This window comes from Helobdella robusta (assembly GCF_000326865.2).
Source record: "Helobdella robusta unplaced genomic scaffold HELROscaffold_13, whole genome shotgun sequence".
NCBI classification, from domain to species: Eukaryota; Metazoa; Annelida; class Clitellata; order Rhynchobdellida; family Glossiphoniidae; genus Helobdella; species Helobdella robusta.
Window position 1 is genome coordinate 3236115 of NW_008703718.1, and position 23270 is coordinate 3259384.

The window sequence follows — 23270 nt, forward strand, 5'->3', positions numbered from 1 at the left end:
ATTAAAATGGTTTCAAAGACATTTATATAAAAATTATAATAGAATTAAAATGGTTTTATAGACATTTATATAAAAATTAGAATATTAATGCTAGCATCAATAAATGGTTAATGGCTAAAATTAATCAAGCGAATATTTATCCGTAAACAAAAGAACTAAACAATTGTACTAACAGAAAAGAAACAAACATAATACAAAATAAATGCATGTTCAGTAAGATTTTGGCATTCTTATTAACAATTTGAATATTTAAAATGATAACAAAATTAGACATATATAAACAAGCAAATGAACTCAAAACAACAAGACAAAACAAAACATTTAAGATAGATAGCCTCACCTACTTATTTTATTGAAGCAAGTTAGATAAGGAATGTTCAGTTCAAAGCCTTCCACAATTTCACACACTCCTTTTCTCACTCGCATGCAAATCAAATCAAAACATCAGCAAAAACATTCGCTATTGACTCGTTTTTATTTTATTTTATTTTTTTTCATTAATATTATTTTTATACAAACAAGTTATCCGATTTCATTGTAAAACTGTTTTAATGTGAATGATTGTATATTTTTGTTTCATGTACTGTTACAAGCATGTTGTTATACAGTTTATTACTAAGTATTATAATAAACGTTATAAAAATGTTAAAACTCTCTCATTTACAAACTATAACATCCATCTTTTATGCAGAACAATTTGGAAAAATAGTTTAAATTAATTAAAATATAATTACATTAAAAATTATTAATTCTTATTGGAAAGCAGTCACTAACAAACACCGAAACACACAAGTCTTAACGGGAGAAGAGTCTTCGCAAACTTTCGCGTGTCCAACTTTATATACACAAACAACATCGTTTGTGCACTCCATACTCTATACGTTCGCTATACAATACAATACATTACTGCATTACATTTCTACTATCCGTCATATTACTATCTAGTTATATAAATATATATGTGTGTGTACATATGTTGGTGGGTGTAATATGTATCTGTGTGTGTGTGTGTGCGTGTGTGTACATTTATATTTGCATATGTACATTTTTTATACATATCGTTCATGAAAAGTAAATTTTTATATGCGTATTGTTGTGAGTGTGCGTGAGAGTGCCTGTGTGTGTTTGTGGATGAGTGTGCGTGCGTGCGGGCACTACGCATAACGATGTCACGTGATATTGTTTACTAATTGGACAAACTCCCCGGTGTAACCCCATGCAGACATTGCAATGCGCATGTCCCAAAAATTATATAAACATTGTTTTTTTTTCTCAAAATAAAATGTAACCATCGAATTTTTTCACAACAAAATGTAGCTTCTTGTTTTATTAGAGCAATTTATTTATAAACTTCACCTCACAAAACTAACAAATGATAAATCCACTGCCATCTTCATGAAGGAACAGGACCTAAAATTATCATCATCCAACTGTGAAAGTAGATTTACCATGCAATTACAACCGACCTGCCAAGAGAAATCTTTCTATTTGATTTGATGAATGCCGGCGATCAAATCTTTTTTTCTTTTAGTTTTCTAATTGCAAAATTAAGCAAGGTTTGTTTAATACTTATTGAACTATTTCAGTTCTGTTTTGTAAATTTATATTCTTCGGTAATATCATTCAAATTGGTGATCATCATCAAGGAACAATGTATAGTTACAATATGACGTCATCCACAATATGATTCACCGTTACAATCTTTCCATAATAAGTAGGACCATTCATTTTTATCTCATTAATATTCATGAGGGCAATTATCTGCCAATTATTTCATCCAATCAGAACGATCGTACATAGCCCGGGGCAGTTTTAATTAACCTCATGTTTATTCAACGACGTCAACTGGATGGTTATTTATGTACTGTGTGCAAGTTTTATGCGGCCATCTTAATCTCCAGGTGTGCATCAGTTGGGGAAGATATGCTTGGAATTGTTCCTTGGTTTTTGCCATTTATCGCTAATAAAACTTCATTCACGATTAAGTAAACTCTTCAGTGCGAGCAAATCAAATAATAATAATAATAATAATAAATAATAATAATAATAATAATAAATAATGATGATAATGATAATAATAATAATAATAATAATAATAATAATAATGCTTTCGAATATGTGAATCCAAACCAAACCCCCCTCCAATCATCATTTGTTAAGTTATCATTACAAACATTTTATACAGCACAACATGGTCAAGCGCATCATCTTCCATCTCCATCTTCCATCTCATCATTATAAACACTGGCATATGCATCAAAAACATCAAAACACTAACACTTTGTAGATATAAAAACCTACACACACACATCACACACACATTCATACATACATACATACACACATAGACACGCACACATACATGTACACATGTATACATGCATACATACATATACACAAATGTTTAAATATATACACATACATACACATACACACACACACACACACGTATACATGCACGCACAAGCTGGCATGAAAGCATTTATAAAGATTCCTTTGCATTTATATCAGTTTTTGCGGTGTTGTATATAGCAGATAAATTTACATTGTGTATATACATTATATATATGCTTGTAAAAACATACACCAATTCAAATATGGTCATTCTATCACACTTACATGTTAAACATCTATATATAAGTATTTTTAGATATCTACATGAAATAAAAATGTTCTTAACTCTGATTTTAATGCAAGTTCTTGTATACAAAACATGTCGTTCCAGTGATCATCTCGTAAAATCTGTACCACTCTCTCCTATTTATTCATCACGCGCCAACATTTAAAGATATGGTTGCATCTTTTCATTTTTAATTGATTAAAATATTTTTTTTGGCAAAAAATAACTCATGTGATTTATACGTTTTTACGAGTTGTTCATTATTAAAAAATTCATTAAGACATGAATGCATTTTTATAAGTATTACATAAAAAAAAACATTACGAATACAAATATAAACGATTCTATTTGTGGTGCGTAGACTAGACACACAATTTAATGCCTATGTAGACCGCATTAACACATTAACATTTATAAATTTATTTCCTAATTTCAACTATAACGCTTCAACACAACAAATATGTGTATAAATATTTAGGAATGTGTGTACGTATGTACGTAGTATGTGTGTGTGTGTGTGTGTGTGTGTGTGTGTGTGTGTGTGTGTGTGTGTGTGTGTGTGTGTGTGAATCTGTGTGGTTTGTATGTATGCCTTATGCTAAGTTGTAATGGATGAGATGAGCGTTAGGTCGGTCGTGTTATCAATCGTTGAATCAATTTATCAGTCATTCAAAACCTACCTCTACTACCAAACATGTATGTATGTATGTATGTATCTCTGTATCTGTATGTATGTTTGTATGTACGTTTGTATGTGTGCATGTATGTTTGCATCTATGTATATATGTTTGTATGTAAGTCTGTGTGTGTATGTATGTGTGTATTTATGTGTCTGCATATGTTTGTTTGTATGTAAGTATATTGTATGTATGTATCTTTGTACTTTTTAATGCTCTTCATTTGTACATGGATGTGTGTAAATTAAGAGCTTATGTGTTAAAAATGCAAATAAATCGGCGGGCTGATGTATGTATGTGTGAAGTCTATAAAGACGTGTTAAATGAAATAGGTATAAAAAATGTTTGCGATATACACGTATGCTGCATAAAATGTATTAATATGGATCAGTTGATCTATGTATGTCAAGTCATATAGATACGTGTGAATGTCTGTATGTAGATACGCTGGTATTTTTGTCAAGTTATACGTGATGACGTGATGAAAAATATTATTAAGCAGTTGCTAACTATGTAGTTGGTGAAGATGTGCATTTGTTAAGATAATAACTGAAAGATAAAAAAGCGGGTAGAAGTAGATGGAGAATGAGAGATTAAACAAAGCATTGTATTTTACCTAAAAAAAATTTACAAATAAATGCAATAAACAAGAGAGAAAAAGAGAAAACTGGAGAGAACGAGAGAGTAAGATTATGAAACGTGAAAGAAAAACAAAAATAAGATATTGAAAAGATGAAACAACGTAAAAATTACACTGAAAAACAAACATTGAAAGAATAAAAACTAAACATCCATATGAGAGGAAAAGCCAAAATGACGAAAAGACGAAAAGCATAATGTGGAGGTGGGAAAGAGATTGCATTGTTGTTTTCTAGGCCGAGGCATAAATTGAATGATGACCGCAGGGAAATGATTTGAAACCTGGCTAAGTGCAACCTGACTGACATAATGTAAGCTTCGCCTGCACCCCATTATTTTCCTTCTCCGATTCTTCTCCATTTTTTCTCTCCGTCATTTTTTCCCTTCTACTTTTTCATTGCTTGCACTATCTTCGTCTCTTTATTTATCACTTTCGTTTAACCATAGAGGCGTTGAGGCATTTTTGGTGTGTGTGTTAATTTATAAACATGCGTCTGTGTTAATACACATACACACGCACGGACAGACAGACAGACATGCACACATACACCAACAAACACACACACAATTTTTGCTCAGAATTTTATGTTTCAAAAAAATTTGTAAGTCTTTCCCCTTTACTGAGAAGATCACACACCAAAATAACCAGGAGGGGCAAAGATTTTACGAAAAAAAACTTCGACATTGTTCTTATCTATCTATGTGTATGTAAGTTTGTTTGTATGTTTGTTTGTATGTAAGTCTGTATATATGTATGTATGATATTTAGTATTCCACTATCAAAGATAAAAGAAAATATGGAAGAAGAACAACAGTGCAAATGCACAGACCGACCGACCAGCGAGACATCATTCTAAGGTTATCAACTAGCGCAAACACAATCAATCATGCTCATACATTGAATTAGACAATGTCAGCCATGTTTGTTCATTCATTCATTCATTCATTCATTTATTCATCTTTCTTTCATTCTTTGTTTATTCAATCTTTTAATCATTTATTAATTTCTAGTTGCGGATTTTCTGTTTCTAACATGATAAAAGAGAGCGAATGACATTTCGTTTTTATTTTCATTTTTTACGAATTGAAGAGTTTCAGTTGTGTTATAATTTACTACCTTCAATTTTTCATATTTTAAATGTGTGAAACGTACATTTGATTATATTTATATAACTGCTTTGTAGGAAAAACATAATTATTCTCATCCATCAATCTAATACACATACCTTCATAATTTACAACACAGCCATCTAATCAATCAGACAAAACTCATCAACTAGTCAATGAACCGGTCATCAATCAATCAAACAACAAATCAATCAACCAGCTAATCAACCAATCAATCAATTAAACAATCAATTAAACAATCCTTTAATTAATAGAACAATCAATCAACTAACGTGTCAGCAGATCCTGCCCATAAATTTCGATTCGAATTTATTTTATTACAAAATAATGATCTGATTATTGCTTTTATATTGTGCCTCAAACTTACTCACTCGTTTACATCTGATAATGCATCATTCACATGCAAATGTTCTATCAATACTTACTATTACCATATTACTTTTACTTTTTTAATTGTTTATTTTTAATTAATAACGTTGATTAATTTAATTTAATTCGAATAATTAAATAAAATAATTTGGTTTAACTTTTACTTCCAGGATGAATATTCAAATGAGAAACTGGATAAGTTGACCCACTATGCAACATGCAGTCATTCATCCGGCGTTATTTCAACGCGCTCCAAGTGATGCATGATTGAACAAACAAAGGTGAACAAATGAATAATTTATTGAATGAACAAGCAAACATGAACAAACTCATGAACCGACAGTAAAAAAACTGTACAAATGAGTGATGAATGAACGAACGAATGAGAGAACGAATGATAAAATGAATGAATGTATGAATCAATGAATGAACCAACGAAGGAACAAACGAATGAATGAATAAATGACTAACAATAAACACCAAATCATCATGTTGCTCACATCATCAACAACTTCTCCTTCATCTCCTGTAATTATACTGACACAGGTTAGGGAAGATGTTCTGCAACGGTCTGATCAACAGATGTGCAACTGCTGCGAGACAAATCATCTCGCACATAACGCACTGACTAATTTTGTGTTTATTCGTGATAGCGATAAAAACTGAATTCCTCCAAAAATCACATCCATCTACATAACAACATCAACAAAAAAATCACAAGAACATGAACAAAAACATGAATAACTTCAACAAACAAACAAAACACAACGGAAAACACAAAGCAAAACACAGCGGCGAAAACATGAAACAAACAACTTAGCAGAAAACCAACAGCTTAGTGAAATAATAATATTAAATCACTTATCGTAATCTTTTTAGACTTGCACAAATGCAATTGCTATAATAAGAAGACGTGCATTCGTGTTGGCTTGAGGCAACGTATGAAGTAGATAGATTAGAACAATTAACGAGAAGAATACTTGACACAAAAATTTGAAAATATTTCGTGCAATATATTATAACATATACAACATTGTACTTTCAATACAGCATCATATAACAACTAACTCATTACGTATCACACTTCAAGTATGATAACTGTTATCTATCTTAAATAAACATACAAAGCATTCAGTGATGCTTTGTATGTTCAGTGATTGATTGCGTGTTTCAAAAGTTATTTGCATGGGGTTTTATTTGAAAAATTATATAAATTTTACAGCAATTTACTATCAAAGTTTAAACCTTTTAATGTTATAAATTATTAAACAATTTACTAAATGCACAGATCGTAGAATTATTTCGGTGTTTATCATTTAATATTTGTATCGGATCAATATAAATGGGGTACAGCTGTCGGCAGCACATTTTAAAACCAGTATTGATATTAGCGATGATTATCACTTTGATCAGGACAACTTCAGCATTTTGAGGAACATACGCTCCTTTCCAGGAGTTAGCAAGCACAGATCAATCAAACTACCGCGTTACTGTACGGTACTTCTAACCGTAAAATTGACGTGATTGTTGGAGTCAGACTGCGGAATGATAGATATTTTGTTGTAAATGTCAAATAGACGCAATAAATAAACTTCTTTTGCACTATCGTTCATTTCTACTCTGCGATTAACTTTCTTTCGTTTGAAAATTAGTTTAATAAGTTTGTCTTGCTTCCTACAATCTTAAAGTTTGCCGCGTATACCGTGTATTTACAAACGTATGTGTAAAAAACATAAAAATAAGCACACTTTTATAAATCGTATTCTACTAACTTTTTACTGATGTTGTAATTATCAACTAGATTTGAATTTTTAAACAATAAAAACTCGAAAAAATGTATTTAGACATAGAGTACAACATTTGCACAGTGTACACTCAGTGTACACTTGATAACGTTCTCAACAATACATTAGCGCAAAACATTCCTAATTAACATCAAAACTTTCTCAACTTGTACGAGTGCTAGGAAGGAGTTAGCTAACAGCAAGTCAGTTAGTTCATCGGCACGTTTATTTAAATGCAGTACTTTGTATAATTAGTGGTACCATATCTATAGGTGAGTATTCTACGTATGTATAAGTGGTACACATTAGCAAATCAAATGCACTCATCGCCAGAGTTCATTGCGTTTAATGGGCAAATGATAAAGTTAAGTAAGGATGAGGCTACGTTAAAAACTGAGTCGTAGGAGGCTAAATTATTCATTCGTGATTTTTGTTCACTTTGTAATTTATTTTACTCAATATAATTTTTAATTTTGAATAAAAATTAACAAGGAATTCATATACGTTGTGATTCTCATTAACGTAAGCAACCAATTTTTTACAAGAAGTATAATACAAGTGGCACTGGAATGAATCATTTCCACCAATAACGCGTGAGAACCAACAAACTACACACACACACACACACACACACACAACGTAAGAATTTTTCACGCCATGCTACAGTTTCCAAAAATGAAGTCAGAAAAAATACTAGAATGCGATGATATGACGGTAGACATAACTAGATAACAATATTATCGTCACTTCACTTTCTTTATTGCTATAACTAATCATCATCACCTTACAAAGAACCAAACACTCAACTTGATAAATAAAATAACAATTTCATTTTATGCAGTCAGATCTGGCACCAGAGCAGCCATCAAGACTTCCAGCTTCTGAGCAAAATTTTTGCCGGGAAGGTATTCCATGTAGACGAATTCGAAGCAGTCAACAGTTTCTTGCCACTTCGGAGGCAGGTCCTCACAACCCTGCATTACTTCGTTCTCGACAGCCTCGACTGATGCTCCCGACGCTTGTTGGACGCCTGGTTTGCGACACACCTTCACGATTTGAGTGTTGTTCCTGAAGCAGTGGATACTCAACATCCTGTACGTGGGAAGGATGGTTACATTCTTACGTTCATCCCATTCAGTATTCAAAAACGTTGAAACAATTTTTTAATTAGCACAAATTTATTTAGCATGACAAAATTCAAACAAACTACCGAACCAGTCTATCTTCAATCATTTTTACGAGACTTGAATATAAAAGTACAAAGAATGTAATAAGTATTGCCTCAAACCTATTCTGTTTGGGCGAGATGATAAGCATTCCCATGCTCGGGTTGATGTCACCAGTGAGTTCTTCGTCGTGGTGCATCTTGACAGTCTCATCATCATAGTAGCCGCAATCTCTGCTGACGATGTAATCCTTCGGGGGGAAGCAGTTCTTATTCATGGAAAGTATCTTCCAGTCAAATGCTTTCGCTAGCACGCTGACCATGAGTAAATGATGTTCGGTGACCTGGTCAGTCAGATGGATGTATCATTCATGAATTATTTCATAAGTATTATGAAACGAAATTATTAAAGTTTGGTTTAAAGCTAGCTAAAACAACATGCACAGCTCCGTTCGAACTCTGTTCTATCCAATTAAACCATTTGAACCAACAAATTAGCAGACAATGTACCAAAAGCAGACACGCAATGAAGAAATACATCAACAGTTTATTTAAATGAGAACTTAAAAGTGCGCTAAAAACAAAAATGCACTCGTGCCTGCATCCACGTATTGAATTTTCAACCAATTACATGCAATCAATCACTAAGATGATTATTATATTTTGAACAAAAACTTCACGTCACCATTTTTTTATGTTCTTAAATTTATAATCAACATTTTTAAACTATTTTTTCTGAAAAAATAAAAAAAAATATTTCATTAAAATGGGCAGCAATAGAAATGAGAGCAAAAATTAACATAAACGTAACAAAAACTGTCCACTGAAACATGATATAAACAGGAAATACGTGGTAGAGAGAGAGAGAGAGAGAGAGAGAGAGAGAGAGAGAGAGAGAGAGAGAGACAGAACACAACTACTCCATACATACCTGCTCCATAATAAATCTTCTAAGCTGTTTGAAGTCAACATCCAGCGTTTGAAAACTGCCATCCTTGCATGCTACTTCCAGCTTGGTCTCATAGATGTATAACATAATGCAGGTCCTTTATTGAATTGAAATGGCGGAAGAATGGTGATGGATAAGATGAGAATAGTATTTATTGTTTGCAGTTGTTTGTATATATTATTATTTATAATATTCATAAAAATTATGATGTTGGTCGCAACATTTATAATGATGGTTGAAGAGATGGAGGGTGATAGCACCAGTTGTCATGCTGGTAAGTGAGATAAAGGTAACGTTCGTGATGATTGAGTTGTTTTTGTTCATGGTGAAGATGAAAGATGTAGATAGTGGAGGTCGCAGTGGAAATGAAGTGATGTAGAAAATAACCACCCTAATATTAAACGTCTAACTTAACATACACACAATCAAATTAATAGCGATGAAACATAGATGACCAAATTCAGCGATAATCATCTGCTTAAGACATTTACAGACAAGTACATTCTTCCCAAATCAATCATCAAAAGAGAAAACGCATACAAATAAAACTCCATTAAAAAAAACAATTACACACAAGCAAATACAATCAAAAAAATAAAATAAACAACAAAAACTAACTTGTTGTGTTCGAATCCACTGAAAGCCATAGTTAAACGCAAGCCTGTTGATGTGGCCGAATTCAAGTAACTTGTGTGGACAATTATCTGAGGTTCGTGGACTTCTATGACGATCTCATCTATCATGTTGATGACTCTAATGTGAGAAGAACATTACGAACATTCTGATATCATGTTATCATTAGAACATTATGATATCATGTTATCATCACATGTTAAACTACGGAGAACAATGGTATCATCATTTTTTAAGATAATGGTATCATCATTTGTTAAGACAATGGTATCATCATTTGTTAAAACATTGAGATAGACCATCATGATATCATGCTATCATCTGCCACAAACGACATGCATATCTGTAATGTTATTACGTGAAGATGTTACTTTTGTCATTAACAACTCTTTCATTGCATTATTATAATTTGCATGAATGATATTAACAGTTTAATAACAACGATTAACACCGTTATTATTGTTATAACTATTATTATAAATAGTAGCATTGGTAGTAAATGTAGTATAAGTTTTATTAGTAGCGTCTTTTTAAGAAGCAAAGATCCCAAAATGGCCAACCTTTGTCTGTTGAAGTAATGCTTCGCTTGACTGACAAACGGCCAAAGAATAATATTTCGAGGTAGTCTGCAGAGAAAATAAATTGAGAGAAATTTTTTAATCAATGTTTTATAAATACTAATATTAGTTTTACAACAACTCTTATTACTACTACTACTACTACTACTATTACTTCTACTACTACTACTACTACTACTACTACTACTACTACTACTTCTACTACTACTACTACTACTACCACTACTGCTGCTACTACAACTACTACTACTACTACTACTAGTGACAATAAGAAGAAGAATGAAATAGCACCGTAAAGAGCACCAGAGCAATAAACATAGGAAAACTAAGCAAACCACAAACCCCAAATTAAAGTCCGAAATTTGTGACTTAGTGGAACCGGCAGGGCCAAGATGATGCCTCTTTTTGATGAAACCAAGCGGCATGGTGACGGGCCTTGGAGGGGGAAAGTTGGTGTTGTTGTAGTGTATCTCCCTTAATAGCTGGTAGACAGAATGCTCTAATACGCTGTTGTGCTGCTTGCTCAGTGCAAGTGCTGGTTTGTTCTGTGGTTTTTGTGTAACGTTGTTGTTGCAGTTGTTGTTGTTGTTCTCGTGTTATGTTGTATCCGTTAACGTATTTTGATTAGTTGTAAAGAGGTTTGACATCTTAATAAGCAATCATTAAGTATTCATAGTTCATAGACGTCTTTATTATTATTTTCGTTTCTACATTAGAAATGAGATTAGTGAAATTTAAAAGCAGATCCCAACTCACCCCATTATTTGATTTGTTCTGCTCTGTTGTGTGGCACAAGGATATGAACAACTTCACGTCAGGAAACAACTTGAATGAATGAAAAATGAAAAATTTAAAAAAAAATTCCCAAATTTCACACGCACACACGCGCGCGCGCGCGTACCAAACTGCTAACATAAAACCGCACACTAACATAGACACACAGAAAGACACACATACACGCACGTACAAGCACACATATTTACTAACATGGCAGACGATATGATTCCCGCAAGCCATATTTGGAATTCGTGATTGGTGTTTCATGGCTTCTTGGTACAACTTTAAAATATCAAATTAAAATCATTCATACAAAAATGACCAGAAGGAGTTGTTGAATTCCTAAAAATTTAAATATATAGAATATCAATTTATAAAATGCATATTATTTATTCAATATGATACATAAATTTATAATTGCAAAAAATTATTACTAGTAATAAACTTAGGATTTCAATTACAAATTGTAATGAAAGAATATAGAAAACTTTATAGAAACCTGTGCAAATAATTCTTTACAAAATAAAACATTCTGGGCAAGCTCAAGTCTTTTCGACCATGATAGCTGTTCACTAGAAGTTGAAGACGATGACGAAGAAGACGATAGGAAGTTTTGCGAGAAGAATGTGCTTATGCTGCAGTCTTTTTCTGAATTTGATGGGATCAAAAAATAACTTTCAGTTCAATTCAATACTCAATATTGCAAAACATTTGAAAAACATATAAAAACTATTTTGAAAACAATAGACATGAATAAACTGTACAATGTATAACTGTATATGAATTATTAAAATAAATTACTGGATGAACATTGATGCAACAAAAATAAGAAATTAAAGTGTCGAGAAAAACAATTTTACCATTGACTCTTTTAATGATAATCCTGATGTATGCATTGCCGCTGAGCTCGTCTGGGATGATGACATTTAAATTGGAGAGGTTGGAGAGTGGACTGTGGATTGGATGCATGGGCTGCTGCTGTTGGTGCTGTAGCGACGTGCCTGGCTCGTTGTCGGCTGCCTCACTGTCCGTCTTGACCACCTCAAACGTCCCACTGACCCAGAAATGAGAACCAGCTAGGAGGAAGTGAGGGATCAATAATAAGTCAAATAATAATAATTATAATAATAATATGCTGTGATGGTCTTTTGTGCATTTTATTCTGTTCCACTAGCACCACAATAAATGCAATGCAACTGTGAGCAATAACTGCCATGAGGGATGCATGAATAAGTGATGTATCAAAATTGAAACAAACTCATTCATGAGTGAATCAATGATATTATTTGGCTTAATATTTGGCTATAGAAATAGGTGAAATAATTTTTACCAAAAAGAAACAAAACAAACGAATAACAGAGCAGATAAAGAACCAACCTGATTTGTAGCTGAGGTCCCCAAGAATGGAGCCTCCGACTTTCTTCAATCTCCATATTTTCCTCAACTTCAACAGCTCGTAGTGAAAATCGTGGTTCTTATTTTTCATTATCTGTTCAAGATTCTTCTTCATCCTTTCCATGCCAGTGTTCATGAAACCTGCACTAGATGCTATTGCCTGTCAAATAATTAATGTTTAAAGTTACACCTAACAGCAAACACTACTATATTTAAATTTCTTTGTTGACCATATAACTATTCCTCATCAAATTTTTAAAAAAGGTTCAAACAGTACAAAGAGTAGCAACAACAGCAGCAGCAACAACAGCCACAAAAACCAACCCTTTTCCTTGCCACAAGCAGAAATGCACTCTTTGCCTCGCCTGCATCATGCTGAACATAATCTAGCGTCATGTACCTTCGATCTCTCGAAATTGTCAATATGTCTTGAAGAGCTGTCAATTCAGTTAGTGCAGATCTAGTTTGGAAAAAATTAACAACATATTTGAATTTCAAAAGAAATGCAAATAGGTTATTTTATGTGAAATAGAATATATTTAAAAAAAATAAATATCCAGAGAATTGAACTTGAAACAAAAATCAACAGACCTTAATTTGTTTCTGACAGAATCCCATGGCCAGAGAGAGGGTTGGACAAGTGTTTGCTTGGGATACTGCCTCTCATTCTCATTTTCTTCCTCATCTTCTTCCTCCTCATCAACTGCTTCTGATAACTGTTTACTTTTGCCATCAAATTCATCTTTTGAAAAATCAATTTTGTGGGCCATTTTTGTCAGATTTTCAGACATGGTCAAAGGCCTTTGATGATGATCATGATAACATATTATAATTAATTATTAAATAAATAAATATATGACATGACAGATAACAAATTACTTAGTAAGGTAAGAAGTAAACATCAGCCAAACATTTATGACAACTTATAATAAATACTCACATTTAAAATTAAAATCAATTTACTATTTAAATAAGTGAATAATCTAATATTCCAATTTATTTTCAAATTAAAATATCATCATTGAAAAAGAAAAGATTGAAAAATGAAAATAGTAGATAAATCTTACAAAACGTATATTTCCTGGCCATCCAAAGTAACTTCTTGAATCATGCACTCTTGCAAAACTTCGACACTAACATCAACAGACGCCGTCATTTTTATTAGAAAAAATTTAATCCGAAAAACTCAAACTGAATATAATTACAAACTAAATACAACTTACAAGTAACCGGTCTTAGCGATAATTAAATTTATATACACAGTAAACAATAGAACTAATATTTACAATGGAAAGCATACAGACCAAAGACAATTAAGAGATTATACAAAGGGAGGCCTATTTACCAATTTACAACACTTTCTTATGGGTTGAAGCAGAGATATGCAAATAACCTCAATTTTTTTCAACTTTTAATTATTTTCGGTAATGTGAATTTTATTTTTTTAAATTTATACAAAATAAAAGTAATTACCACATTGAATCACAATTTAAAAAAAATTATAATTAAAAATTAAATTAATATTAAAATTAAAGCAATATTCCGAAATTAGTAAATATACGGTCGTAACCATGGATATATATATATATATATCCATGTATATACATATATATATATATATATATATATATATCCATGGATATAATATCCATGGATATCCATCCATAGTCATAACTTTTGACTCGAACGATAAAAAATCACCCTCCAATTCCCCTCCATTAGTAAGCTTCTTGTTCGACCGTTAAAAATGAGCGAAGGCCGTTATATTTATTCTAGTTATATGGATTATACACATACACAACTCCACATAATATACTTCTTTTTTTCTTTATAATGTAGCTCTGACACATGCAGAACCTCTTACATATCATCCCTGCACTTAAACCTTTGTGCCACAAAGACCGTACTATCCATACCACACCTTAGGACGTACATACACATTATGTATGCACGTGCAAGCATCGCATCATACGTGCATGGCGTATGATAGTTTTGAGTTACGACCGACAGTATTCGAACCCGGCCATCGCGTAATTGCACGAGACATGGCACTTTTACCGACTGAGCTAACTCGCCGACTATTCTTTCTTGTGTCTTATACTTTCAGGACCCATCGACTTCCCCAAAACCCGATCTTTAACACTTTGCAGTAATTGAACACTCCGAAATGTGTGACAACACAATATTTTTTTTATTTTTCTTTAAAAAATTAGAAACTGACAGACGTAGATTAGTTGCAACATGCAAGGCAATATTATAAAATGAATATTGTAATGTTCCCGTTACTAGCTTAGCTCGATAACGCGGCTGTTCTCCAGCCAGCATAGTCGAGAAAGTTTTTGACTTGAGCGGTTTACAAATTCTTAAGTGGTAATCTGGAGATTCATTGCTATTCTCAACTCACTAGCTATATGAAATATTTGTAGCATGCAGTATGGGGCATGCATTTATTCTGATCTGATGTGCGTAAATCGCATGAGATGAAATTAAAAGTTTAACTCAAACAATGAAAATAAGCATATTTTGTTTATTAAAGTCGCTTTAAATAAATTTTAAAAAACGCGTCCCAAAATAATTTAACCCAACTGTATATATATTATATATGGAAAAAAAAGAAAAATTATTTTATAGTAGATTTTTATTGGTGCCCATTCATTTGAGTAATTGTGTTTACAAGAACATAATTTTTTTCGGTTAATTTCGGAAGTCCCAACTGATCTGCAAGTTGATTGCATTCAGTTCTAGCTTCTTCATCAAAAGATAAATCTGAAATCCTCTTTTGAATTTCTGTAGAGAGGGAAGTATTTGCTTGTGAATCCCATTTCAAAGCTCTAACCGCCTTGGGGACAAGATCGATCGATAAGTTCCAGTGGCTTAATTTAAAATATGTTAAAACGTATGTTAGTGAAATAAAATACTAGTGGCAAATTATTTGAGAAAGACCTGAAAATTGTATTCATTGCTTCTGATGGACTTTCAACAATGTCCTCGTATCTGATTGCAGGGTAGTTTTGTATCATTTTACTAAATTTCAAATAAAGATATGAAGATATCAACCATCTCCACATACAGTAGGCATATTCAGAATCTATCTTTATTCTTTAAAAAAAAAGTTGAGTATTTAAAATGATGTAAATGTAAATGAAGCCTTCAAACTGACCTGTAAATGGATAGAGGCAAACCGATTAATTTCATTACTAAGCAACTTCTTTCTGCCGAACCTCTCCCGAAGTGTAGCATCATTCTTGCAGAAAAATTTGAATAAGCTAGCTTTCTTAATGACTGAGCTACTTTTATAGGGTTTCTGTAGAGGTACATGTGTTTAGAGTTGGGGAAAAGTTTTACAGTGGAGTCACTAGCATTGCCGAACAACCGACTTTGATGAAGTATGCGATTTCATCTCCTTCTGTTCTTTTACACAACAATCGAATAACGTTTTTTGCCAGACGTTCAAATACTTCGGTGTCCAATCCTGCTATAGAAATAAAAGTTGGTCTCCTAAGAAATTTAAATACAATAGATCAGCATACTCATCCACTTACTGTCATAGGACTCCTGCATCCTATCATAAACTATTGATAGATAGTACAAACAATTTGGTTCTGCAAACGATACAACTTTTTCAGTAGCATTGAACATTTGCGTGAGCATTGTTGATCCGCATCTTCAACAATCTCCCAAAAAAAATAATTCTCCCGCGTACTGTACCAATCTAATGTAAAGTTTATCCAATGCATTATCTTGAGATTTAAACTCGATAACTTATCTAATATCTCAATTGACCATTAGCCAAAATTTGATTGACTTATTATTATTATTAATTATATTAAAAAATTTATTAATAAATGAAAATGTTGATGTTTTTAATGTTAGTACATCGATAATTCCTTGCTTGTAATAGATGTTAACATGCAAGAATAACGAATATAACGTACAAAAGAAAAATGTATGTAGACGACATATGATCCATGTTACAAATTTTTATGAAGTGACGTGAAATTTTCTTAAAATTTATTATTGTTGCGAACGAGTAACGATTATTGTTCACTGCTGCGTGAAATTTTAATTCAAAAGCAGACATAAAACTACACTTCGTTAAACAATATTATCGCCATTAAATACATATAATAATATAATAATAAGAAAAATAAAATTCACCCAGCTATAAACATGTTAAAATAAATTATATACCATTTTGAGAGTAAAATTGATATTTATGTTCATCTTCCAGGTAAATATCATTGCGTTCCTACATTCAGTTAAACGGCTTGCTTCCATTTTTTCATTTTAATGAAAAAATTATTCGATTAATCGAGTTTAGTCGTTTTAAACGCATATTTAAAAGTCGTTAATGGGGCAAAATTAATAAACTGGAGCTACATTTTCGTTATCGTGTTCTCGATTATATATTCTTCAGTTGGATCTGGAAACCCAAAATTTTTTGCCAGATTTTCGCATTCAATTTTAGCCTCGCCTTCATAAACTAGTAGAGGGAATTTGTTCAACACGTCAGACGCCGCTGGTGTACCTTTCTGAGAATCGTGTTTTAAGGCTTCCAATGCTTTCGGTATAAGGTCTGTTGGTAAACCGCAGTGCCTGTAATTTGTTTGGGCAATCTTTCGTGCAAGTTAACCTTTTTTAAAATAAATATTAAATTTTAAATAAGATTTACACATCTTGAAAATTTATCAATTCAAAAAATCTGATAGTTAAGTTAGTATACTTGAATATTATTTCAAGAGATTTTGCTGGATGTTTAACAATGTCTACATATTTGATAGCGGGAAAGTTTTTAAATTCTTTCAAGCAGTCGAAATACTGTCGAGTTATTGCGTACCAAACACCAACTCCCACGGCGAAGTCGTGGTTCAAACAATGTCTTTTAAAAGTTCGATAAAAAAAAATATAAAGTTTTATATATAAAGTTTCAAACAAAAATAAAGTAAGAGTACCTGTAGTAAGATTCAGGCAGTCCAATGAAACCCATTATTTTACCCATTCTCATTCTTGATCCTTTCCCAGCGTGGAATATCAATCCGATTGAATAGACGTTACAAGATAGGCGGTAAATGGATTGGGATACTTTTATGGGATTTCGATAGAGAAACATCGATTTTGCATTTGAAAAAAGTTTGTTTATAAAAGGGATAGCTATTAAGCACGGCGAGCACACTTTGATGGCATAAGCTATTTCATTGCCAGACTGCGTTCGTTTGCACAAAATTCGTATAGTGTTCCTCGTCAGTCGTTCGAACTCAACGTTATGGGCTAAATTGGAAAATATTTTATCGATTTAAATTCATCGAAAAAAATGATAAATAAATTTGAATTAATTATTTTTTAAATTATTTTTATAAGATCACCAAACTAAACTCTCACCATTTTCTACGCCCAGATAATCAGCTGCTCTTGAGAGAAAATTCAAACAGTTCGGTTCACTGAATGATATAATTTTTTCATTAAAATGAAACATTTGAGTTAACAGGGTTGATCCGCATCTAGCACAGTTAGCTAGCAATATCAATTCTCCCATAGGATCCCCAATTTTTTCGGCCAACTTATGCAAACAATCTTTGCAAATAAAAAATTTTATATATATATTTTTTTTAATTTGAAACATTTAGTCAAAAAAATGAGAACCTATTGGCATTCTCAAAACATTTACTACATTGAAAAATTGAGCAGCCATGAAAAATGGCGGATATACTTTGGTGTCCCATACTTTTACGCCAGGTTTGGTTTCAACAAATATTGCTTCAGCGTGAGTGACCTGGCAAGCCAAAAATTCAAGATAATTTATAAAAAAAAAATTTTTTCAAGATACTTTGAAATGTTGAAATGCTATGAAGAAGAAACAATCGAACAACTGACAGAGTAGAGTGTAATGTGGTCTTGCAAAACGTACTCCGGAGGTTCAAATCGTTCGTGGGTCGTAAGGAAGTCCCAGAAGGAAGCGGGAAATAAATACTCGCAAAATTTGAATTTGCTACGAACTCTCAGCTTCTGGTAAACAAAATATAATCATGTTGTGTGACATTTTTTATCTGGAAATTTCAATGGATCTCCTTCAATTACATATTTTTTTAGGGTTTTTTGATTAATGCAAATGAATTTTTATGCCCAGCTGGGAATATTTAAAGATAAATGACTGCCCACAAAAACTTGAACTTTATAAATTCCTTTGTGAATTATAATAGGATAAATTTGTTGCGCTTTAACAAAGCGGGTGGCAGAAAAAGCGTTCGTTGCAAAATATTTAGATTATATAACACAGTCATCAACATGGTTTTTAGATATATAGTAAATTTTTAGCATCAGCAAAGTTTAAGGCTACGAATAGACAGCTTGGAATGTGTAATGATGTATATTTACAATATTAAGCTGTACCATGAATACTAAATAAAGTTGTCAGAAGAAGATTTGACCTGTACAGCTTTTTTATTCCTTGGATTTTTGGTTGCCTGTCTCAAAGTAGATGCCACTCCAGTGCATTCCCAAACCATCCATTGAAGTACTTTGAAGATCAGGTTGGCCGTTAACCACAGCGCATATCGAGCCAGCTTCGTGTAAACGAAGATCCAATGCATTTTGGTTATTCAATTCGTTTATTTAGGCACAAACAATTTAAATCCGTTGGAATTTATTTGTTAATTTCAACTGACGACAACAATGAAAAAACAAGCAGACGGTTCTAAATTAGAATATATAACATTATGTTTTCGTTTGATACAAATCTTTTGATATGCAAAGCAGGCTTGAGTAAAGTTTTACATTTGACAGCGCACTGCACAGCACATGTTTATAGTGAACACGATTAACAACGTTAGTAAAGATAACTTTATAAACAAATCTTCATTCACAAGTGTGTAACATTAAAATGTAATCAATGAGCCAGGTTTGTAAAAAAATTCTATTAAAGAATCTGATACTTTTAAGAGACATTTAAATAGTGCCTGCTTGTTATTATTACATTGACTTCAATTTGACAATTGCAGATAACTATAATTCTTCAACAGTATCAATCTTCTAACAACATTCAAACCATCTTGAATATCATCTCGTGTCGTCTCGGAAAGAGAGCAGCTTCAGGTTTTGGATTTTGTACATTTAGAAAAATAAATCGATCCAAACAACCGATCCACACTAACTCGAGCTTCAAACATCAGCCACTTCAAAGAGATCAAACATGTTTCGTTTGCATTTTTTAATTAATGGCGCCTTATCCCCATAACTCCACACACACACACGCACACACACACGCACACACACAATATATATATATAATTAATTAATATATTATTATATACATTAGTAATATTAAATAATAATTATATTAATTGCGTTTTTGCATTGCACCAGCGTTTTTGCATTGCACCATATTTTTAATTTATTTATTTGCATCTTTTTGATGAATTTTATTTAATAAAATTTACTGAAATAACGAACTGCAACACTAGATTTATTGAATCTAAATTTTTAAACGTTCTCATATAATTTCCAACAAATAAAATGATGTTCATACATTTACGCTAACAACGTAAAAAAATAAATTTTTCAAATGGGTTTTAGATATTTTCAAACATAGACAATTGAAATATTTTAAACAACATTAATAACATAACAAATAACATAATTAAGAGTGAGTAATGGTATTTTCAACTATGTACGTTTTGGATGGGTCGGGAAATCCCATGTCCTTGGCAAGTTTTTCGCATTCCAACTTGGCCGCACCTTCGTACGGCAGCAAAGGAAATTTGTTCAACACATCCGATGCTAATGCTGTACCTTTCTGAGAATCGCAGCCCAGAGCTTCTAATGCTTTTGGAATGAGTTCCAGCGGTAAATTGCAGTGCCTGTTTTTGATAGATGTTAATTATGTATAACTTTTCAAATAAATGTGAGATAAAAATAACTTATGTTACCTAAAAATTATTTCAAGAGACTTTGCAGTGTTTTTAACAATATCCTCATATCTGAGAGCTGGGAAGTTCTTGACAACTTCAACACATTTCAGATACTGCCGGGTTAGAGCGTACCAAAAACCAACTCCCATTGTTAGATCGTGATACATGCAAAGTCTGTAATAATTTTGTTAAAAGTTTCCAAAATGTATTAAGTAAACGTTTGAAATGTTAAACTTGTAATAGGATTCTGGAAATCCAACAAAACCCATCATCTTGCTAAATTTGAACGCTGATCCTTTTCCAAAAACGTAAAACAGCCTAATTGAATAGAGAGAACATGACATACGGTATATCGATTGCGAAACTTTTACTGGGTCTCGGTAGAGGAAGAGAGGCTTTGCATTGGGAAAGAGTTTAACTAAAAGTGGCGTAGCTCCTAAGCATGGAGAGCAGACTTTGATGACGTAAGCAATTTCATTTCCAGCTTGCGTACGTTTGCACAGAAGTCGAATTGTGTTCCTCGCCAGTCGTTCGAACTCCAAGTTTTCGGCTGAGTAATAAATTTTATACAGGATGTTATTGTAAATTTTATGAATTTAAGAAAAAAAAATTCATTTTATAAACTTTAATGGTAATTCAGCAGAATAATGCAAATTTAGAAAACTTTTAAGTTCTTACAACTTTCTACGCCAAGATAATCAGCGGCTTTTGAAAGAAAATTTAAGCAATTTGGTTCACCAAATGCCAAAATTTTATCAGTAAAGTTGAACATTTGAGTTAATAAAGTTGATCCGCATCTCGAACAATTGTTCAATAAAATTAATTCCCCTTTGGGATCACCAATTTTTTCGGCCAAAGCATGTAAGCAGACTGAAAAGTAAAATGAACATGTTAATAATATATCTTTCTAAAGAAGCTTTTTTTATTACAACCTGTCGAAATTTTTAATATTTTGACTGCATTAATAAATTGAGCGTTCATCATAAACGGGGAATGGATTTTAGTGTCCCACACTTTCACACCTGGTTTGGTCTCTACGAATATTGCTTCATCGTGATTAACCTGCGTCAGAAAATAAATGCATTTAAAAATTTTCCAAATAGATGTATCTCCATGTGAACTAGAAACGTACGACGTAGAGCGTGATGTGATCCTGAAGGACATATTCCAATGGTTCAAAACGTTCGTGAGTGGTAAGGAAGTCCCAGAAAGATGCTGGAAATGTGTAGTCACATAATTTGAACCTGCTTCTGATTTTAAGTACCTAATTAAATTAAAATATTAAAAATTAATTTGATTGAAAACATAAATTAAAGCAAATTGTGTGCAAATTTTTTCAAACAAAAATATTAAAAGTTTGCCAGTTCTATTCATCGTAGCCAACTTGCAAACACGTCAAAACATTTCATGGATGTTTGTTAAATGGGCAATTAAGTATCATCAAATGTTTCACTTAATAAATCTAAGAAATAGTTTGAAAAGTCATGCCAGAATAAAATAAATCAATTTTTACCTGAAATTTGATGAATCAAATTTCTTTTTGAGATTCCGGCGCGTGTGGTAGTGTGTAATGCATTTATTGAAAATTTACGGTTGTGTTTGATATCAGGTTTGGTTGTATGGTGCTACAGTTCACACTCGAAATTTTTATATTAGTGCAAAATTGTATTATATTGACACAGTTTTATATATATATATATATATATATATATATCGTTTTTATATAAGCGAAATTCTGTTTGATAGGTTTGTAAATGATTAAGTATTAATCTTTGGTTATTTTATCAGCAATTAAAAGATATTATAAAGTTTGTGATTACGTTATAAAGAAATTGATCGTAGAATGTCGAGTGCAGCCATGCAAAAATTCAATGCAACTATTTAAAAAAAAATCATTAGATGTAGGGTAAGATTCATGCTATGACTGACTCATTTTAATAATTCAATGAACAGACTCGCCGTTAAATTGTAAAATTAGGAATCAGGCAGCTATATTTGTGATGATGTTATACTTTAACCAATTTACATTGGTCAGTTTTAAAAAAGTGGATCGGATGTTGCATACTCAAGTGTAAAGCATATCACCCGAATACTTCATTGATAGAAATTCAAAAAAATGTTCCCGATCTGTTAAAATGTTGTTCTCACTACTTTTAAAATGGAAGCATGAAGTTTTTGGAACTCGCTTGTGTGCAACAGTCGTGAACATTTTCATCTCAAACCTGGCCTACATTTATTTTCAATTTGAATCGTAGTAGTCCACATTTCCAATCACATACGATAAAAACATATCGGTAATTTTACTAATTTTTCCAAATTTAATCACTTTTCAATTTCAACTTCATCATAACCATCGAAAATAAAATCCGACCTGTACAGCCTTATTGTTCCAGGGATTTTTGGTAGCTTGCCTCAAAGCTGACGCAACTCCAGTGCATTCCCAAAAAATCCACTGAAGCACTTTGAAGATTAGGTTGATAGTCAACCAAGAAGCATAGAGAGCCAACCGAATGTAGACATATATTCGATGCATTGTTGCACAAACAGCCGTTTTTATTAATTTCAGAATTTTTTAAACTGCCTGCATAAGTTAATAAATAACAATGTACAACAGGGAACAGTGTAACCAATATTTCAATTTCCACTAGTTAT

General features: G+C 32.3%; 4 protein-coding genes across 4 annotated transcripts; all 4 read right to left on the reverse strand.

Moving 5' to 3' along the window:
- Positions 1 to 7712: 7712 nt before the first annotated feature.
- On the reverse strand, positions 7713 to 13914 carry HELRODRAFT_97598 (hypothetical protein). Its single transcript, XM_009014337.1, has 14 exons — positions 13782 to 13914; positions 13306 to 13515; positions 13039 to 13174; positions 12697 to 12874; positions 12180 to 12395; positions 11819 to 11967; positions 11530 to 11601; positions 11299 to 11367; positions 10885 to 11087; positions 10525 to 10590; positions 9950 to 10084; positions 9314 to 9428; positions 8506 to 8726; positions 7713 to 8309 (listed from the first exon to the last, which is right to left on the reverse strand). The coding sequence occupies exons 1-14, from the start codon at positions 13868 to 13870 to the stop codon at positions 8051 to 8053; spliced, it is 2118 nt and encodes a 705-aa protein (XP_009012585.1). The 5' UTR covers positions 13871 to 13914; the 3' UTR covers positions 7713 to 8050.
- Positions 13915 to 15352: 1438 nt separating this feature from the next.
- Positions 15353 to 16365, reverse strand: HELRODRAFT_168486 (hypothetical protein; the record flags this gene model as incomplete). The annotated part of the gene is made up of 5 exons (XM_009014338.1): positions 15353 to 15587; positions 15658 to 15813; positions 15897 to 16018; positions 16092 to 16189; positions 16257 to 16365. 5 exons carry the CDS (start codon positions 16363 to 16365, stop codon positions 15353 to 15355), a joined length of 720 nt encoding a protein of 239 aa, XP_009012586.1.
- A 725-nt stretch (positions 16366 to 17090) lies between these two features.
- Positions 17091 to 19301, reverse strand: HELRODRAFT_168487 (hypothetical protein; the record flags this gene model as incomplete). Its single annotated transcript, XM_009014339.1, has 7 exons — positions 17091 to 17310; positions 17438 to 17593; positions 17667 to 17982; positions 18094 to 18285; positions 18355 to 18484; positions 18586 to 18717; positions 19140 to 19301. The coding sequence occupies 7 exons, from the start codon at positions 19299 to 19301 to the stop codon at positions 17091 to 17093; spliced, it is 1308 nt and encodes a 435-aa protein (XP_009012587.1).
- A 1046-nt stretch (positions 19302 to 20347) lies between these two features.
- On the reverse strand, positions 20348 to 23151 carry HELRODRAFT_168488 (hypothetical protein; the record flags this gene model as incomplete). The annotated part of the gene is made up of 7 exons (XM_009014340.1): positions 20348 to 20567; positions 20637 to 20792; positions 20853 to 21168; positions 21297 to 21488; positions 21551 to 21680; positions 21751 to 21882; positions 22990 to 23151. The coding sequence occupies 7 exons, from the start codon at positions 23149 to 23151 to the stop codon at positions 20348 to 20350; spliced, it is 1308 nt and encodes a 435-aa protein (XP_009012588.1).
- Between the last annotated feature and the right edge of the window lie 119 nt (positions 23152 to 23270).

Coding starts and splice junctions, on each gene's coding strand:
- HELRODRAFT_97598 (XM_009014337.1), bottom strand. CDS start 13,870: ATGACGGCGTCTGTTGATGTTAGTGTCGAAGTTTTGCAAGAGTGCATG. Junction 12,396..12,696: donor GGACCTCAGCTACAAATCAG/GTTGGTTCTTTA, acceptor ACTTCCTCCTAG/CTGGTTCTCATTTCTGGGTC. Junction 10,591..10,884: donor ATTTCGGACTTTAATTTGGG/GTTTGTGGTTTG, acceptor TTTTCTCTGCAG/ACTACCTCGAAATATTATTC.